The sequence below is a fragment of the Anoplopoma fimbria genome, chromosome 12, assembly GCF_027596085.1.
Source record: "Anoplopoma fimbria isolate UVic2021 breed Golden Eagle Sablefish chromosome 12, Afim_UVic_2022, whole genome shotgun sequence".
NCBI lineage: Eukaryota > Metazoa > Chordata > Actinopteri > Perciformes > Anoplopomatidae > Anoplopoma > Anoplopoma fimbria.
This window is the reverse complement of record NC_072460.1, coordinates 16,619,023-16,638,992: the sequence shown is the minus strand read 5'-3', so window position 1 is coordinate 16,638,992 and position 19,970 is coordinate 16,619,023. Positions and strand designations below refer to the sequence as shown.

General features: G+C 39.7%; 1 protein-coding gene across 1 annotated transcript; it reads left to right on the top strand.

The window, feature by feature from the left end:
• The first annotated feature begins 11,934 nt into the window (after positions 1–11,934).
• nr4a1 (nuclear receptor subfamily 4, group A, member 1) lies at positions 11,935–17,139 on the top strand. The gene is made up of 7 exons (XM_054609409.1): positions 11,935–12,014; positions 13,523–14,307; positions 14,425–14,554; positions 14,645–14,811; positions 14,928–15,130; positions 15,243–15,421; positions 16,026–17,139. Exons 2-7 carry the CDS (start codon positions 13,525–13,527, stop codon positions 16,280–16,282), a joined length of 1,719 nt encoding a protein of 572 aa, XP_054465384.1. The 5' UTR covers positions 11,935–12,014; positions 13,523–13,524; the 3' UTR covers positions 16,283–17,139.
• Positions 17,140–19,970: the final 2,831 nt, after the last annotated feature.

Below are 19,970 nucleotides of genomic sequence, written 5' to 3'. Positions count from 1 at the left end.
GTCCTCTTCCTGACCAAGCGTCAGTATGCAACAGGGACGGTCTAATAAAAGATGCTGAATAATGAGTTGCACTATGGGAATTGTAGGATAGTGTTTTGGACAATATTTTGGCCTCTGACGCATCATTGGACTATTATTTTGTTTCCTAACTGTCTTTAGAGTTCCCCAACCTGATGATAGTAATTGAAATTCGTTTTTTTATAAAGCAGAGCTGTTAAAATTTTTGGGGAAAGGAAAGTCACTGCATACTTACAGGGTCAACAAATGTTTTCAGTTACCGTAGCAAAACTTTCTATTCATCATATCTCTTCATGTGGCTATCTCCATCTACAAAGTCAGACCTTAAATGACTTCCCCCCACACATACACATGCACGACGTAAACACTTGTACACACTAACTTTATATGTATTTCCTGTTTAAGCAAGTGACAGGTGTGGACGTCCGTGTCATTGAATATCCTGCTCTTTTATTTCCCTTTGCAGCTCATATGTCAGACAGTCATGACCATTTAGCGATAATGCTAACAAAGGGAACACAACAGCAGCATGTGGCAAGTCTCAGTGTGTATTTAGGGGTGAATGAATGAATGACTCATTTGTACAGTTAGTAGGCAGTCATAGACTTAGTCTTAATACAACACACATGTTACTGTTCTTTGTTTAAACTCTGCATCTTTCTCTCCTTTTAATGTCCTGCTTATAAAAGTTTTAATAATATGTTAGATCAGGAAAATAATCTGGATTAAAATGAATAATTAGGAGGTTATTATTCTTTGATTTGATGGATTTAAAATATTTTTTCTTAGGATGTCAAACATGTAGGCTACAAAGTGCATGTAGGCACCATATGGTGCACGATAAGCCTCAGATTGAACGTTCAGTTATTAAAGTTTTTTTTGTTTTATGATGACAGCACAAAGTCAGATAAGGAACCATCTGCCAACGTTCAGTTGCTTCCACTCTGATCCACACACAAACGCACACACACACACACACACACACACACACACACACACACACACACACACACACACACACACAGAAAGAGAAAAAACATTACTTAAAATGTTAGTTACTGCACCTATAGGTCAGATTTCTGAATTCAAAATACCACATGTTGTTGACTCATTTTCGTTAATGCTAAATATATGCTTTATTTGTAATTTTTCTTGAATTTCACACCAGAATCAGAATAATTTGTAATGTCATTCATCATTTTCATTAAAGGATTAAACTATAGAAAACAGGCCCAGTTACGATACTTAGCTAACCGACTTGGATAAACTATGTGCAAAACACTCAGAAAGTCTCTGAGGGCAGTTTCCTGTAGTTATAAATCCAAATTATTTTACATACTATTTTCTGTTTTTCTTTTACTTTATTATGAAGCTAAATACTAGCTAGCTAGCTAATGTTAATGCTAATGTTTTCTTACTAGCTAAAAGGAGACCTGCAGTAACTTCTTTACCCCAGGGTTACCCAAGTAAATATTGGACCATTTTTCACAAGCCAGATATCTTCAATTAAGATGTGGTCCACAGTAAATTCCTGTAGCCTATAATCATGTTGGAAATAATATCCTATTCATTTCAATATTGAATGGATATGGGGGATTTTTGATTCACTTATGGAAAGTTGGGATAATAATATCGTACAAAAACCATATATTTTTTTTAATAATGCAAGGGGGAAATCAATTTAGCAATAACTGTAAAATGAAATACTAAAATGTTTTGGGCAAAAATCGCCTGTTATTAAATTACTGTATATGTCCCACAGACAATAATGAAATGCTGTTGAATAAAACCTCTGACAGCTGTGAGTATGAGGGAGAATGAGAAAGTCCTTAAATACAATGGCAGGAAGTGTCATGGGGTTATATCTTTAAATACAGTGTGGCTTCAGTTTGAAACCTTTTACCACAAATTGAAACAGTTAAATATAAAAAAACAAACAAACAACAAATTCACCTTTTCACTAAAAAGCTCCAAAACATATAGATGTGTGTAACAACGTGTGGACCAGTAGACATCCACACGTGGTTTGAAAGAGAGAGAACGGCGACAGTAACTCCTTCCTGTCTCCAAAGACAGGAAGCGGTGGGGATCACACTGTTCTGAACGTTTTCTTTTTTTTTTCAGGGGATGCAGAAAATCACTGATGAGACAGTACAGTCAACAAGCGAGTACAACATATTGTCGTGATCTCCCATCATGTCAGAGCAAATGAAAACAGCGCGCCCGCCTGAAATCCCAGGCTGCAGAGCAGTGAGCATCTGGACTTCAGGAATGCCGTACGCTGTGGTGTTTGTCCAAGAGGAGAGAGGATGTTGACTCACCGGGTTTTTTTTTTTCAAAAGCAAACTCCAGGAAAACCGAGAGAATGGAGCTCAAAGATACTGTACCATGTTCCCAGAAAACACAATGATTACGTTTAACTGAAATTATCTGTTCCTAGGAAGATGACATTGTGCTTTTTTGATGATGACCAACAAAAACAGCCTCTTCCGTCATTTAAACCATCTGAAATTGTTACACCGTAAGGTCTGAGCTGACTTTCAGTATCTTATTGATATAGTGAGTGGGCTCACGGTATACAGAGTTGCTTTTATCTGACGCATGTCAAAATATTTCTCACTTGTTGCCCACACGCATCCACCTCAAAGGCTTTTAACTCTTAATCCAAGAAGGTAGAAGTGACTCATCTGTGGTGACGATGAGCCACACACACACACTTCATATTGAAATAAAGGAAGAGGGGGATGTTGACACTCGAATGACGACTATGAAAGGAGAGAGTCCACAAGTTGTGATATCACGTTGCTAAAACTACCCTAACTGATCTTTTTTTTTTTTTTTTTTTTTAGAAGTACAGTGGAAAGGAGGAACTTTGTACGTCTATCTAGTCATTGAGCGGTTTGTCGCAAACTTCTTCTTCCTTTTTCTTTTCTCTATTGGGTTTTGGATCCCATGGTTACTAGATTATATCTGACAGAATATATCTGACAGCATGTTACTGTTACTACTTTGTTTTTCAAATAATTTTAGAGCTAAAGTTGTGTCAGTGTTACAATCCTCACTTTTTTTCTTTCAATCTTTAACCCCTATAGACCTGTCATTTTCACATGACTCAATGTTTCATCATTTGGTCTCTTGGGTTTAGTTTTAGAGCAGTTTGTTGGGCTAAATTCAGCATCACAGTACCTGTACTGTGCATGCTGATGAGACCGGGGAATTCACTGTGATTTGAAAAGAGACCAAACATAAGCACGTTGGGGCAAAGCTATTATCCATTTCCATCTGAATGGCAGCTGTGTCCGTAACAGCTGACATTTCTCTTCCACCCTCTACAACGTTTCTTCAATCCCTGTCTCATACTGACAAGCCAGGCTTTGGATTGTTTGGGGATTTCGCTTGCATCAGTACAATCAACCCTTGTGCACACACAAACTCTTTATAAAGTCCCCTTGCTTACTTTTTAAACAACTGGCTCCTGACCTTGAACAGGTCCAGGAAACTCTGAGACAATAACACCGCTATTTCATCCATGGACTTTATCTGGAAAAACAAGAGGAAACTCATTGAAGATGAAAAAAAGGGGCCTAAGTCAGCCGAGAGCCAGTATGTGTGAGTCACTGATGGCTCCTGTCCCAGGCCTGGAGAGGAATCAAAACAAAAGTACCAGCAGCATGTTGCGGCGTCCGTGCAGGCCTGTGAGGAGGTAGGGGGTTCCTGGGGGTGATCACAGTGCTGCCTGCTAGCTTTTTGGCTTGACCAAGTGATTTGTGGCCTCACGTCATGCTTCCTGAGTGTTTCCCTATAACCAAGGAAAACATTCCAGATCCTTGTCCACACCTCAGAGACCGAAGTGATTACCACAAACAACCATGACCACCTTTAAACCAGATGACAGAGATCACATCAGGGCGTGAATAAAGGAGAGGTGCTTCCTGTGACCTTGTTGTTTTCCTAAACGTGTATTTCTAAACATTTTCTTACAGTGGTTTACAGGAACTAAGTACATTAATTCATGCGTACTGAAGTACAATTTTGAGGTATTTGCATTCACATTTTATGCTCAATATTTTCTACTTTTTACTCCACTACATTTATTTCACAGCTATAGTTTCTTTTCAGATCTGACATATAAATATTATTTATGATATAGACTGGAAAAGTTGAAACCAGTGATTCCCAACATGATTGACTTGTGAGCCCATTCGTGAAAGAAGTATCTACTTGGAGACTATGGTCTTTACATGATTTCAGATATCTATGAATGAAGAGGTATAATAAGACAAATATTTCATTTTAAAAAGCAGATTTATCTTGTGACCCTTTGGAAGGGGCCTGACCTAAACTGAATTACATAACTATACAAAGTATTTAAAATGAACTCAAGCTTGACCACCAGCTAAAACAATTGATTATATTAATTGATGCATCTGCATGCTCTCAATGATAATATGAACCTGCAACAATGACATTTTTAAAAAGCGTTCAAATCATTCCATTGGGACATACATAAAGGGGGTTAGTTTACAGGTAAAGGACGTGACACTTCTTCCATCATCTATTCTTAACTGATTAACTGTAGCTCAATTATCTACACCTAAAATAAGAAAGGGTGTCCAGAGGCTATCAATTACAGTCCCCCAGGAACCAGGACAGGTTGGCCGCTGAGAATGAACCCAGTGCTGGACGGTCCAGCAACCCAGTTTGTTAGTGTGTATAGTCTGTGTGTGTGTGTGTGTGTGTGTGGGGGCAGTTGATGAGAGGGGAATGTGAGAGTGGGAAGACTCAAAGGGGGACATTCTTGTGACCTGCAAATGGATGACAGAAAAGATTTTGTCCACCCGGGTGACATCGACAAGCATGCAGACAGTGCTCATTATGCAAACAGCGCTGTGATTAAATGTCTCTGATGACAGCACCGCCGAGCCTTGCTTCACTTTCACTTAATGTAATCGGGACGGAAAGTAATTGTTCAGTACTGACAGCTACCATGGAGAGTTTATCATGAGTTTGTGGAGTTTAGTTCTGTATGTAGAAGGCCCATTGATTGTATTTCTCACACTAGTATGTATATGGTTCGGACCTATGATTTTAAATAATATACAACAGATGTGTAAATCTGATGAGACCGAAAATCTGATATATATATATATAAATGTTATCCTCTTTATTTTGTGCTATGTTGGGTTATTTTATATATAATTCTACCTTTTTTCATTCCTAAAAATTCTTAATTTTAGTTGTCATTATTATATCCTTCTTCTAATCATTTAATGTTATGTTCTTTGTTTTCTTACCAAACAAATGAAACAAGGCAAAACTAGTTTTTCTTAATATATTGCTAAAACTGTTTTACATCTGCTGATTATCCAGCCAAAGTCAAATCGATCATTCACACATTTTCCTTATAGAACAACAAGACAGCCCAGCATTTATTTGTAAGTTAAATTTACTGAGATGAGGTGGTTCAGTCATGTCAGGATGCTGCCCTCCAGTGGTACGTCAGTTCACAAACAGTGTTTTCTGTGCAAAGTGTTGGAGTCATTGAGGATGTGCCAAAAAGACTAGTGTTCAATCAAGAAATATGTATTAGAATAGAAGAAAAAGTACAGTCTCATTTCCAGGTATTACATGTTTACTTTATCTTACTGTTCAGCATAATTTAAGATGATTTATGTAAATTGTCCACTTTTCCCAATTTTTGTCTTTGAAGACAGGGGAAGTCTTTTTCACTTCCTGAATAATAGGCCATTGTTCATTTTTTGGAGGATCAACCATTAATGTCATGTCGGATACAAGCAGAATATTGGCCATTTTTGCAGGAGAAATCTTGAATTGTCATAGTAAAGGAAAAGCACGGGTGTTACTTATAACATTAACAACGTCCTCTTTATATCCAAGTATGACAGTGACTGAAACTGAAGCAGATAAATGGGATTTATTTTTTCCCCCTTCTCTGAACTTTCAAAATGTTGTTTTGAAAAAGATTAATTAGTCAGGTATCCACAGTGCTCACACCAATGTTAAAACCAACATTTTACCCATCTAATTTTAAGATCCAATACCTTTTCAGGTTTTTACTGGTGAAACAATCATAAAACTGTCAGAGAAGACTCATGGCTAGCGACATTGACACCAGTGACTCAGTGACATGTAAATATACTTACAATCATTTCTCACGATCCTTCAGCTGAATTTCAACCCTGACCTAAAAGTCAATGTTAATGTAATGAGCATGTTTGAAGACAGGTTTTGGTGGCTCTTTACTGGTGGGACTTCTGTAAGAGCTTCATTTAAAAAAAAAGGTTAGTTAGTACAAACCCGAATAACAGATTTAAAGTAAATAAATTCTGCAGGGACAAGAACCTATATATTGAAGGCAATGCTGAAATGTACATTACTCAAGTATTGTACCGAAATACATTTTTGAGATACTATACTCAAGTATTTTTTATATCATGCTACTTCCTTCAGCCCTTCCGAGGGGGGCATGACTATTTTGTTTGGAACCTTGGACCAACCTACCAAACTGACACTGTATATAAATCAGTTAACTAGCTTCAACTTAACCAGCTAAAAGTGAAAATTGCACTTCTGTATGCTACAAATGCATCAGTATCAACAATCTAATATAATTTTAACAATAAATCAGTCACAGAGAATGCTAATTGCGAATTGCTCCCCCCTGTGGTTACATTGTGTAGGACCCAGTTTTGTGCCGATGTCTGCTTTTTGTGCTGAATTAAAGAATACAACAACGGTGACATAACCTGGCGTCATAATAAGGCGCTCCTCGTCTCTTGAATTGTCTTAGTTCTCAGTCCAAAATCCAGACACTCGGCTTGGATCGTAAAAACAAATGACATTTGGTACCTAGTGGCTCGGTCCACTAGGTACCAAATGTTAAATATGCCATTTATTCATTCTGCATATTTCCCAATGGACAGTTTGAATGTTGATGATATCATCTTCCGATGATCAAAATAATCTGGGGGCCAGATATTATCGTTGGCAAGCCAGTTTTGCTGTCCACTGCTTTAGAGAGTAAGACTTGAATGTCATGCACCACCAGATGGAGCACGAGCAGCATGTGAAACTGACCCCTTGGTGCAAACGTTAGCAAAAGTTGAGATCTCTGAAGTGACAACAGACAGTAAGGACAAGATGTAATTTGCTCCTGTAATGAAGTAATAAATTGTCTCGCAGTAAACAGTCATATAACTTGTTGCAGCTCAAATATAGAAACATATATTATACATACCAAATAGTTAAACAAAAGGACAGTGAAGGTTATGAAAAGGAGAAATGAAAGACTAGACCATAATTTATGGGATCTATATGTAGAATATCTTTTACATGTGATGTGATGCCTGATCCTCTTTCATTTGAGACTGGAAAGTGGAACCTGATAAGGACAGTTGTGACTTTAGCCTCATGGTAGAATATAAGAGCGACTGAAACTGCCTCGCACATTTGGTTAAAAAAAGAGGAAGAGTCTCAAGGAGGCCTCGTCATGTTTACGTCATCGGTGCAGCAGCTTCTTCAAACATGTGAATTTTATGGTCTGTACACTCAGTTTTTTTACAACATATTCCATATTGTGGTGTAGAAGGAGACATGGATTATCCCTGACAATTCTTGCAAAGTTTCTCTTATGTTTCACATGTCTGTTTTACAAAGAAATGTTTTGTTTTATGATATAGTGTCTGTCTTTCACCAGACTTTCCATTTAGTGCCACCATAAGGTGAAAACATCTTCCAACTTATTGTAGTATCTGGGGAATATATTTCTACCATCAGCACTAATTGGACATTCGCATTAACGTAGCAAGTTTTCCCTTTAAAAGTAGTTAGGAGTCACTAGTCAATGACGGTATAAAATGGATTAAGTAAAAGGACTTGCATTTATACAGCGACTATTTAGTCTTCCAGCCCCTCAAAACTAAACTTGCCAGTTGCATGCAATTCATCCTGGTACATGTTGTTAGAGCCGGCACACTCAAAACCCAATGGCAAAGGTGGCAAACTCAGGGGCAACTCCTCTGGATACAAAAAAAAGTCAGATTTCTCTAAGAAAATGACCCTATTTCTCACGTGATTTATTACCTCAGTGAACATTGTGAACATGAGTTTATGATCTCAATCACTAGTTTCAGATATTCTTCAATACAGCAAGATGTTCATTTAGTAAATGATGGTCATGTTTGTTTATTTGATTGTCACTTGTTATTTCATTTTGTTTCTTATGCACTGTTTTGCTGGCTTGTCTGTCGAAGCACTTTGTAAACCTTGTTTTTAAAAGGTGCTATATAAATAAAGTTATTACTATTATTATTATTATTATTATATTTAGAGTGAAATAGACCATAAAGCAGGCTATGCCTTAGGGCGTCACCACCACGCCATTTTCTGGTCTGAGAGTTATTCGCGTTTTCGTTTTGGAACTTGAACCCTTATACAGTTTGTTTTCAGTTCATGGAAGTTAAGTGTAACCATCTTGGTTGTCTAAAAATGTCTTGTTCAGCGTTTGGTTTTACTTTGCTCACTTTATCAGAGATTGCGAAGGCCAAAACGCTGAACTAAAGGCTTTAAAATGGCAGTCCACAAAAAACAGTGGGTGATTTCACAGTGACTTTGTCCACTACTTCTACACAATCTATGGATTAGCCTCGGAGAGAACAAAACAAACACGCATTTAGTCACACACGGACACACTCACTCACTTACGCCATGAAAAACATGCAAATTATAAATGAAAGTTAATAAAATGTAATTAATTCACCTTCATTTGTCTCCTCACAACTATTCTCAAAACACCAAATGAGCGAACATCTTTTTGATAAGTGGCATGACACTTTTTACACACATTTGTTGTCCTCAAAAGATTAATCCTCTGACTTTTCATGTAGCGTCACCATGAGGTTGACATTTGTTGGTTTTAGTGAAATGTCTACTATTCAATGAATTGGCCAGTAATCTGATCATGGTGCCCAGAAAATGTACCCTAATGAATTTGGTCATCTTTTAACTTTTCCTTTAGTCACACCATGAGGGCCATTTCTAGAAATTGGTGCCTTTTCTGTTCCCGGGACATTAAATGAATAACATTGCATGAAAATGATCTGTATAATACATTACATTATCAAGCAAAGTGACATGCACATTGTCCTAATTGCAATTTGAAGATACATCATGTAAGGTTTAATAGGATTTTAGCCTGTCTCCATCTCTAACACTAAATGTCACCATTACTTATGATTTAGAATCCCTCAAAAAACCTTTTATGTATTATTGTGTGAAACTATTTCCAACTTAGACATAAAATAAATTATGTCATCGGAAAGTCATGATACGCTGTATTGTTCCCAGGTTTTCACTCAGTCCTGTTACCCTGATACATTAGCCCCCTTCACGTCACATGATCAACAGGAAGTAGCATTACTCTCCTGTGGGCCATGGGAAGACCATGGAAGTTTGCTCTCTCTATTTTCTGTATTTTATTATCATATTGTAAGTGTGATTTAGAATTTAAATCTCATCATACAGTCCTGCAACCCAAATTATTTACAAGATGTTGTAATGTTGTTTTTTAAAGATAGTTTTGGTGAACCAATTGAAGGTGCTTATCAGCTCACAACCTCGCAGAGCAGCTGGTGTGACTTCAGACTCGACTGTATGTTATTGATATCCATCCATACGGCTTATTAATTAATCCAAAAATGAGTGGCCCTAATATTTTTAAGGAAAAACAGTTTGTTTTAGCAACTGATTATAAGATGAAGTGCACATGTAAATAAAACACACAGGGGAATATATACAGATTCACACACTTACCTAAACATGACTTCATATCATGTTGCAAAGCTCCAAACAATCCACACCCTGCACACCCAGTAAAACCATTTATATGTGACAGCTTAGCATGAAGACGCCAAGTTGCACAAAGGCATGTTAGAACTCGATCGCCTCGTATTGGAGTTCCGGATGTACTACCCGCTGGAGAAGCTGATATTTTGGGTGCAGAATATGAGATGCGTCAGACACCAATCTATCTGCAAGTCCTAAAACAGACTTAGATTGAGTAAATAGGCAGGTGCTGCTTTACTGATGTCACGTTCACACAGTGTGTTTTAAGTCGGTGTGAATCTGAGTTACAGTTGGAGCGGCGGAGTCGGTCTAAGTGATGAAATCCCTTTGTTATCAGTGTCATTACATTGCTGATGATCCACATGGTTCCCCCACTGTTCTCCTGGGTGCTTGCAGATTTTAAATGAGATGTCAAGCCTGTGAAATATCACCAGAAACAAAGAACTACAGGATTTCCCCACAATGACAAACATCTTCTCAACTCCAAAATAGCACTGGAGGAGCAACAGGTGGTGGGTTGAGCTCTGGCTATTCACATGTGATAATACATAACAAGTACAGTGTGCCGGCATGTGCATGTGTGGGAGAACAGTTGCACATAAAGGCCACGTCTTGCACATCACAGAACGTTGAAACTCACGTCCACCTTTACTCAAACACAATCTACATCAAACTGACCAGTAACTGTTCATTTAGTGACAAATAATTTTAAGTTGTTTCATGGGAATCTGCGCCCAAAGGATGTTGATGTCATAAAATGTGCCGAGTGTCTGGTAACCCAGATCAGATAACCAGTGAAATCAGTTTCTGTGGAGCAGAGAGGCCCAGCCAGTGCTGGCATGACATCAAAGGTGCCCAGTAATTCACAGAAAGAAAAAAACTTCTATGCGATGGGTGATTAGTTTCCACTGCAGTCTACTACGAAGGGCTCACAAGCCCAAAATTTGTACCATCCAAGAATTTTTCGATGAGGCTGATGGCAGCCACATAACTTTTGATCTTCTTGCGACTATGACCATGAACAGACAGCAAGAACAAGGATCACAGTGTGACAGACAACTGAGTCCCTTTATTAAAATATTTAGCATTGTTTGGCAATTTTAGTTTAATGTGTGTGGGGCCTGCTTTCTCTGTTCCACCAGATTGTGAAAAGCTTTTCCTCCCTTTATAGACCGAATTATAGGAACACCATATTACAATCTTTAGTACATGGCTTCATGGCTGGATTAAGTAACCTGTTCCTGCTCCTTTTAAACCCTTGTTCTCCCCACTCCGTGCGCAATTTGTACAGTTTTTCTCTGCAAGAATACCTGCTGTGTGATTTGATTTAAACATGATTTAATGTAGAAATATGCAAAAAAGAAAACCACCAACTTTTGACAGCTCTTCGAGATGGCCTTCACAGCAGGACCCACCATGTCAGAGGATGTTATCCCTTGAATTCTCGAACCTTGTGTCAGTTAACTACTTTACGCAGCTCCTGTGGCAGATACAGGTAATTTTGTCATCTATTATATCTTACATACCAGATATACGCAGTTTTTGGCCTCACTTTTACTTTAGCATAACATGTATTAAAATAGCTGTTCCTCCTATAAATAGAAACACGTTTGATTCTGTGACTTCCTGTTTAGAAATCATGAAATCATGAAATCATCCAGACCACTGTATTTTACAACAAGAGACACTGATGCAAACTGGCGGGGTGTCAACTTCTCCCTGCACAATATATGAAGTTATATTAAGTTTTATTAAGTTGTTCAGCTGTGTGTCTTTCTATGTCTCTGTATTAGGGTGTGTGTGCGTGTATTTGTGTGTGTGTGTGTGCTGGGAGGACAATGCCGCGGTTCTTCGGCATACGCGCGTCAACGGAATCCCGAAGTGCGTCATTAGACGTCTATTCTCTCGAACGCGCGCTGTGATTGGCCGGAGGCTGGAAATCTCCCCGCCTACCGCCCAGCCTTGTATGGAAACCTGTCAGACGTCATGGGTACAATAACGCGGATAGTATAAATGTGTTGTGGGGCTGTGAGTTCGGAGAGACTTACACCTCAGCTGGGAAGCACTGAAGATGACTGACGGCTCTTTGTGGAGTACAGACAATTCAAAACACTTGTAGACGGGCCCAAAAGGTAAGAAATATCGATGATCTTTTTTTAAATAATACATGATATGGGAATGCGGAAACCTTTGGGTGTTATTATTGACGCCTGGGCATTTAATGAGTTTAAATGGAGTAGAAAGCAGCCGCCCCCTTTTTGGACAGTAAGCAAAGTGAAGTATTTACAGCTCGTGCTTGTCTCAGTGTTTCACTCATTTGTTCCAGCCCGACTCAAAGGCTGCAAAAACTGGGTATGCAAGAAAAAAAACTGATTTTACAACAGAAAAAAGGCTACTTTGCACAAATATATTGGATTGGCTTGTGTCCGATATTTTCCACTTTCCTGCACAAAACTGTACAGTTCTTTATTTTAAAACATATGTTTTGTGCATATTTGTTAAAGTATTTATAGTATGATTATTTTATCGTGAATGTTTCTTAACTTTTGCAGTACTTATTTTCTCACACTATGTTTATTGATATGGACCAAAAACGTCAAGGCAAATTTAACATATGTGAATACTCCTTGGTAATTCAGACACAACATAGACACAACGTTATTGTCATTGCACACAGTACTGAGACAACAAAGTGTAATACAGTGTCTAAACAGAATCGCAAAAGCAGTCAAGTGCAGAGTGATATATAGATAAACAGTAAGCTATAGAATTACTACGGTTTAAGCAGTAAGGGTAGATGTAAATGTGTTAAAATAAACAGTATGAACAATGTGAAATGTATAGACATAATATGGTGTACCAAAATGGGCTTAAGTAATAGAACAAAGTTTGGAAACCAAACTGTTTTCCATACATGTATGTAACACGTGCCTCATGTCTGAAAGTCAACCCCTACTTAATGTTCTTTCTATATATGTGCCACTGACTATATTAACGATATGATACAATGATTTACAACGGCTGCTTCGTAGAGCAGAGCCCCCTATAGGTTTTCTCCTAAAGGTTACTCATTAAGTATCAACTTGGCAACTCCATCACAGCCCCCACACAGCCAAGGGACACCCTAAGTCTCTGCTCACTGTGTGACATTTGGATTATTGTAACTAAGTTTAAAGTAAAAGTTGATTAAAAAAATTAAAGTAAAATGGAAGGAGCTTCTGTATGTATGCATGCATGTCTGTCCTTCTCGACAACTGGTCATCTGAAGACTGATTGTCTTGGTTGGTTTATTGCTAGAGTACAGTTTGAGCTGTTGAGATCTACGGGACATATTTATTAGTAGTGGGTTATGAACACACTTTGTAGTCTATTGACGGACCCCTATTAACTGTTACACGCATAAATGATGCACACACTCTAGCACTGCTAGTGGATGCAAGTCATTGACCCAAGAGGGTGCAGTGTCGAGTGTGAAGTTGTTTGGCTGAGCAGTTCTCAAGAACGCTGCAAGCACCAATACCAGAGGCGAAGCAATACGCTTGTTTCTGCCCCATGGGACCCCTTAACGGGAAGTATTAAATATAAAATAAAAAATCTGAAATCTGTTTGGCTCTAACATTTTTAATTACGTCTTTTTCAGCCATGACTTGCATACACCCCCAGCATGGATCTCAGCTCTATGAGAACAGCCTTGGCAGCTCGGAGCTCCAGAGCACAGACTTTATCTCCAGGCTGGCTGTAAATATGAGCAACCCACGGGACCGCCTCTCTGCTCCATCCCTGCCAAGCATCAACTCCCTGGTGGACACTCACACCGGCGACTTTGATGCATATTCATGTCAGTTTACTGCAGCCCCTGCCCATGTGACCCCGTCGTCTGGCCAGGAGACCCCCTTCAAGCTGGATGACCTTCAGGTGTATGGCTGCTACCCTGGAGCGTTCACGCTGAGTTACCCGGATGAGGCTGTGTCCCCTTGTGGGTCAGATTATTTTGGCAGCCCTGCATCAGCCTCGTCTCCTTCAACCCCCCGGTTCCAGAGTCAGCATGCGTCCAACTGGGACTCAGCCTTCGGGCCTTACTCACCCAGTCCAGGATACTGGGCGGCAGAGGACACCTCAGTGCCACAAGAGCCCACTTTCTTCAATTTCAGTTCTGTGGAGGACATGTCTCACTTGGGTCAAACGCACTTACAAGAGCAGGATCCTTTCACTTTGACCCACCCTCAAACGTCTGCACTGACCTTCCCTGCCTTGGCGATGGAGCAAGCCGGCATTCTCAATGGCACTGACCAGCTGGATGGGAGCTTATCACCCAAATTGAAAAGTCCCAGTGGAAATGAGGGCTGCTGTGCTGTGTGTGGGGACAACGCCTCCTGTCAGCACTATGGGGTTCGCACCTGTGAGGGATGCAAAGGGTTTTTCAAGGTAATAATAACTGACTTGTCTATGCATGCCAGTTCCCTATTTGTATACAAAGATGATTGCATTTATTGTGTCAGTCTGTGAGACAGGTTAAGAGTAATTCTTCTTTTTCTTTCACAGCGTACAGTACAAAAAAATTCCAAGTATGTTTGCCTCGCCAACAAAGACTGTCCTGTAGACAAGAGGAGGCGGAATCGATGTCAGTTCTGCCGTTTCCAAAAGTGTCTAGTCGTGGGCATGGTGAGGGAAGGTGAGTTCAGCACAAACCCAGATGAATAGCCTGGAATTAGGATGGTGAAGATGAACTGAAAATAACAGTAAATGTATGCAATGTTTGCAGTTGTGAGAACGGACAGCCTGAAAGGACGAAGAGGTCGCCTACCTTCAAAGCCTAAAGTGGTCCAGGATGTTGTGACAACCACTGTTTCTCCAGTGAGCATGATAGCGTCACTTGTGAGGGCCCACATTGACACAAATCCCGCCATTGGGAAACTGGATTACTCCAAGGTAAAAAAACAAACAAACAATAAACAACAAACAAAATCCCTATTTTTTACCCTTTAGGAACATTTGATTACCCACTTAGTCATCTGTTTGACCTTCTCTGCTGTCTGCAATTTCAGTTTGGTGAGACCAAAGTCAGTCCGAACCAGAAAGTTGACGCAAGTGACATCAAACAGTTTTACGACTTACTCACATCCTCATTGGAGGCCATCAGGAAGTGGGCGAAGAGCATCCCAGGTTTCTCTGAGTTCTGCTCAGAAGACCAGGAAATGCTGCTGGAATCTGCGTTTATCGAACTCTTCATCTTGCGTCTTGCTTATCGGTGAGTGCAGCATCCTATTAAAAATGTCATCATCTTTATTATCCAGTTTACGTGTAATTTTCCTGATTCCTTGGATAAAATCAATAAACTGCGTGGCTTTTTCTTTTTAAAGTTCCAATCCTGAGATGGACACGCTCATCTTCTGCAATGGGGCCGTGCTTCACAAAACGCAGTGTGTCCAAGGCTTTGGTGACTGGATCGACTCCATTTTGGAGTTTTCTCGAAGTCTCCATCGCATGAAGCTAGACGTTTCCTCCTGCTCCTGTCTAGCAGCCCTGGTCATAATCACTGGTAAGAGCTTCAGTCATCCTTTACAAACACATCTGCCATTAGAAGTATAGATATCAGGCTTTAAGCCACTCTTTTTTACTCAGATTTAAAGTTATTTAGAGTTATTTTTATTCAACAAGGACAACAGTTGGCACAAGGTTTCACCGGTGCGGACTATACAAAGCTGTTGCACAACACAGGATTGACACGACAGGTGTATATAAAAGAATGTAACACAACCTCATGTACTCTATAGTGCAGAGAAGAAATAATATATCACAGCACACTAAACATAACCACAATGTGGGCTACATGTAACGCCAAGGAATTGTTCCAATGCTGCAGCATTAACACTTGACACACTGGCAACACCAGTGTGTCAGCTTTAGCAGTGTAGTATCCAACTTATAAGTAGTTCTTGTTTTATATAAAGATTTTCCAAAATCAACGTGGAGTTGTGGTCTTTTGATAGCTGATAACATTCAAATGAGCAAAATGGAAAATCTTAGATTAAAAAGTGATAGATTCTATTGGTCAGATTTGTCACTTCAGCGTTTCAAAGTATTTGATAAAAATGACATAAAGCTCTCTCAGACTCTAACCTGTATCTTATTTACTTCTGCAGATCGACATGGTCTAAAGGAGCCAAAACGAGTAGAGGACTTGCAGAACCAACTCATCACTTGCCTTAAAGATCACATCTCTGGCTGTGGCCCAGACTCGTTGCGGCCAAATTATTTGTCCAGACTTCTCGGGAAGCTGCCTGAGCTCAGGACCCTGTGCACTCAAGGCTACCAGCGTATGTTTTACCTTAAATTAGAAGATCTTGTTCCTCCACCACAGATTGTGGAGAAAATCTTCATGGATACGCTTCCATTTTGAGTGTGAGATGGGAGAGCTGTGATATATAAAATGTGGAGTTCATATGAGAACCAAAGAGAACAGACTCAGGAGACTGAAGGAGAAGAATCCTAAGGGATTATGCAGCTGTAGAGGAAAAGGCCTACATCTGAGCTATAAAGCAAATGAGTTATAAAACTTGCAGAAGCAACATGTAGGTGGAGCAGTCACAAAATGCTCTTCCTAGTTTGTTTTTCAAGCAAATTGTGTACTCTGCAAACGGGCCACCTCATGGACCAAAAGCTGACTGTTTACATACAACAATGTGCCCTAAAAAATTTAGATGATTGCACTTTCCAAGCAGTTACAAATGTAAGACAATTGATATCTGCACCATCATTTCAAGGATGTAATGAGCGCAATCATTTTTCTTTTTTAATAACAACCTTTCGACTGTAAATGCAGTCTTAAAGTATTAAAAAGGTTATCATATTTCATTTTAGATTACATCTTCAGGTGCTCCAGGATGTTTTCAATTATTTCCCAGAACCACTCAAATACACTTCTCAGCCTCCAAACTGATGTTTGGTGAGTCCACACACATCAATGTCCAAAGCATGAGTCCCTCAGAGCGCCAGTTTGCTTCATATCTAATGCCACCATATGATTTGGTGATAGTACAGTAGGTTAAACCTACAGAATCATTCTGTGGCATCATTCATGTATCATGAATTGACATTGTGCAGCTATTATACTGTGTATCGTTTTATACACTGGACTTGTATGTAGATTATTTTTAATCGGTTTTAAACCTGCTGGTGTTGTTGCCACATGAACTGTATTGTGCAGTTTGGGTAATATGTAATTTGCTTGGGGTTATTTTTACATAAGATGTTATATTTTACTGCAACTAAACATGAAATAAAATAAAAAAGACTGCATATTCCAACTGCTTTTGTCATCTATACTATCCGTCCCTACTCGCACTTGCAAACAATATAAACAAATTAACAATATTTCTTACTTAATATTAAATAATTGAGTCTCCTGTTTATTCTTCCACTGTGTGTATCCATTGTTTGTTGCTGTGCCAGCAGCTTGTAAGCCTGACTGAAGCATAACTTATTTTGTTGGCAACAGTCCAGTTGCTGAAAAAATGTACCCTCGTTCACCTCCCTCCTAGTTATGTGCTGGTCTCTATTTAGAATCTGGTAGAATTCCCAGTCCAGTCTCAAGTGACTCAGACTACTTCATCATTGTATGGTGCAACACTCTCACCAGCGTGCGTGTGTGTGTGTGTAAACATGAATGTACATCTTACCCCCTGAAATACAGTGGGTACGTAAAGTATTCAGACCCCTTTAAATTTTTCACTCTTTGTTTCATTGCAGCCATTTGCTAAAATCGAAAACATTCATTTTTTTTCGCATTAATGTACACTCAGCAACCCATCTTGACAGAAAAAAACAGAAATGTAGACATTTTTGCAAATTTATTAAAAAAGAAAAACTGAAATATCACATGGTATTCAGACCCTTTGCTGTGACACTCATATTTAACTCACATGCTGTCCATTTCTTCTGATCCTCCTTGAGATGGTTCTACTCCTTCATTGGAGTCCAGTTGTGTTTAATTAAACTGATTGGACTTGATTAGGAAAGGCACACACCTGTCTATATAAGACCTTACAGCTCACAGTGCATGTCAGAACAAATGAGAATCATGAGGTCGAAGGAACTGCCCAAGGAGCTCAGAGACAGAATTGTGGCAAGGCACAGATCTGGCCAAGGTTACAAAAGAATTTCTGCAGCACTCAAGGTTCCTAAGAGCACAGTGGCCTCCATAATCCTTAAATGGAAGAAGTATGGGATGACCAGAACTCTTCCTAGACCTGGCCGTCCAGCCAAACTGAGCAATCGTGGGAGAAGAGCCTTGGTGAGAGAGGTAAAGAAGAACCCAAAGATCACTGTGGCTGAGCTCCAGAGATGCAGTAGGGAGATGGGAGAAAGTTCCACAAAGTCAACTATCACTGCAGCGCTCCACCAGTCGGGGCTTTATGGCAGAGTGGCCCGACGGAAGCCTCTCCTCAGTGCAAGACATATGAAAGCCCGCATAGAGTTTGCCAAAAAACACATGGAGGACTCCCAAACTATGAGAAATAAAATTCTCTGGTCTGATGAGACCAATATTGAACTTTTTGGCGTTAATTCTAAGCGGTATGTGTGGAGAAAACCAGGCACTGCTCATCACCTGCCCAATACAATCCCAACAGTGAAACATGGTGGTGGCAGCATCATGCTATGGGGGTGTTTTTCAGCTGCAGGGACAGGACGACTGGTTGCAATTGAAGGAAAGATGAATGCGGCCAAGTACAGAGATATCCTGGAAGAAAACCTCCTCCAGAGTGCTCAGGACCTCAGACTGGGCCGAAGGTTCACCTTACAACAAGACAATGACCCGAAGCACACAGCTAAAATAACAAAGGAGTGGCTTCGGAACAAGTCTGTGACCATTCTTGACTGGCCCAGCCAGAGCCCTGACCTAAACCCAATTGAGCATCTCTGGAGAGACCTGAAAATGGCTGTCCACCAACGTTCACCATCCAACCTGACAGAACTGGAGAGGATCTGCAAGGAAGAATGGCAGAGGATCCCCAAATCCAGGTGTGAGAAACTTGTTGCATCATTCCCAAGAAGACTCATGGCTGTACTAGCTCAAAAGGGTGCTTCTACTCAATACTGAGCAAAGGGTCTGAATACTTATGACCATGTGATATTTCAGTTTTTCTTTTTTAATAAATTTGCAAAAATTTCTACATTTCTGTTTTTTTCTGTCAAGATGGGTTGCTGAGTGTACATTAATGCGAAAAAAAATGAACTTTTTCGATTTTAGCAAATGGCTGCAATGAAACAAAGGGTGAAAAATTTAAAGGGGTCTGAATACTTTCCGTACCCACTGTAAATGTTGATACAAGATTATTTAAAGATAATAGGGTATAGATTAATGAGGTGCAATAGGACCTTTATGATCCACTATAAAGGTCTAAAGCAGGCAAAGTCCCAACACCTGCCTTGAGTTCCTAACCCAGTGTTGGTTAGCTTTTAGTTCCCAGTCATTTTCTACAACAGTGAGTCCAAGATAGCTTACATTGTATATCTGTTGGAGGGAGTGGGACTTAGCTTACACAATGCCATCTTCAAGCAAGGTTTCCGCCCAGTGTGACGCCACCACAAATGTGAGAGAAAGAATATGTGTGCATTAACAACAGAGGGTTTAATATTGCATTACATTACATTACAGTCATTTGGCAGATGCTTTTATCCAAAGCGACTTACAATAAGTGTATTCAACATAGGTATTCAAGAGAACTACTAGTCACCAGAAGTCATAAGTGCATCTCCTTTCTTAAATAGCATCTAAAAGCATAAACCAGAGCAAAAGTATAGTGCAGAAGCAAATTACTACGAAGACAATAAGTGCAACAAACTAATACGAATACAATAAGTGCAATGAACTGATACGAATACAATAAGTGCAACAAACTAATACGAATGCAATAAGTGCTACGAGGAAGGCTCAGGGTAGTACTTCTTGAAGAGGTGAGTTTTCAGCCTGCGCCGAAAGATGGGCAGCGACTCTGCTATCCTAACTTCAGTGGGGAGTTCATTCCACCACTGTGGGGCCAGGGCAGAAAAAAGCTGTGACCGGGTCAATCGGCCGCAGGGACCTC

Excerpts from the sequence above, each read along its gene's own strand:
- nr4a1 (XM_054609409.1), top strand. The coding sequence starts at position 13,525 with ATGACTTGCATACACCCCCAGCATGGATCTCAGCTCTATGAGAACAGC. Across the intron at positions 14,555-14,644 it reads CGTGGGCATGGTGAGGGAAG|TTGTGAGAACGGACAGCCTG; the intron begins GTGAGTTCAGCA and ends CAATGTTTGCAG. Across the intron at positions 15,131-15,242 it reads ATCTTGCGTCTTGCTTATCG|TTCCAATCCTGAGATGGACA; the intron begins GTGAGTGCAGCA and ends TTCTTTTTAAAG.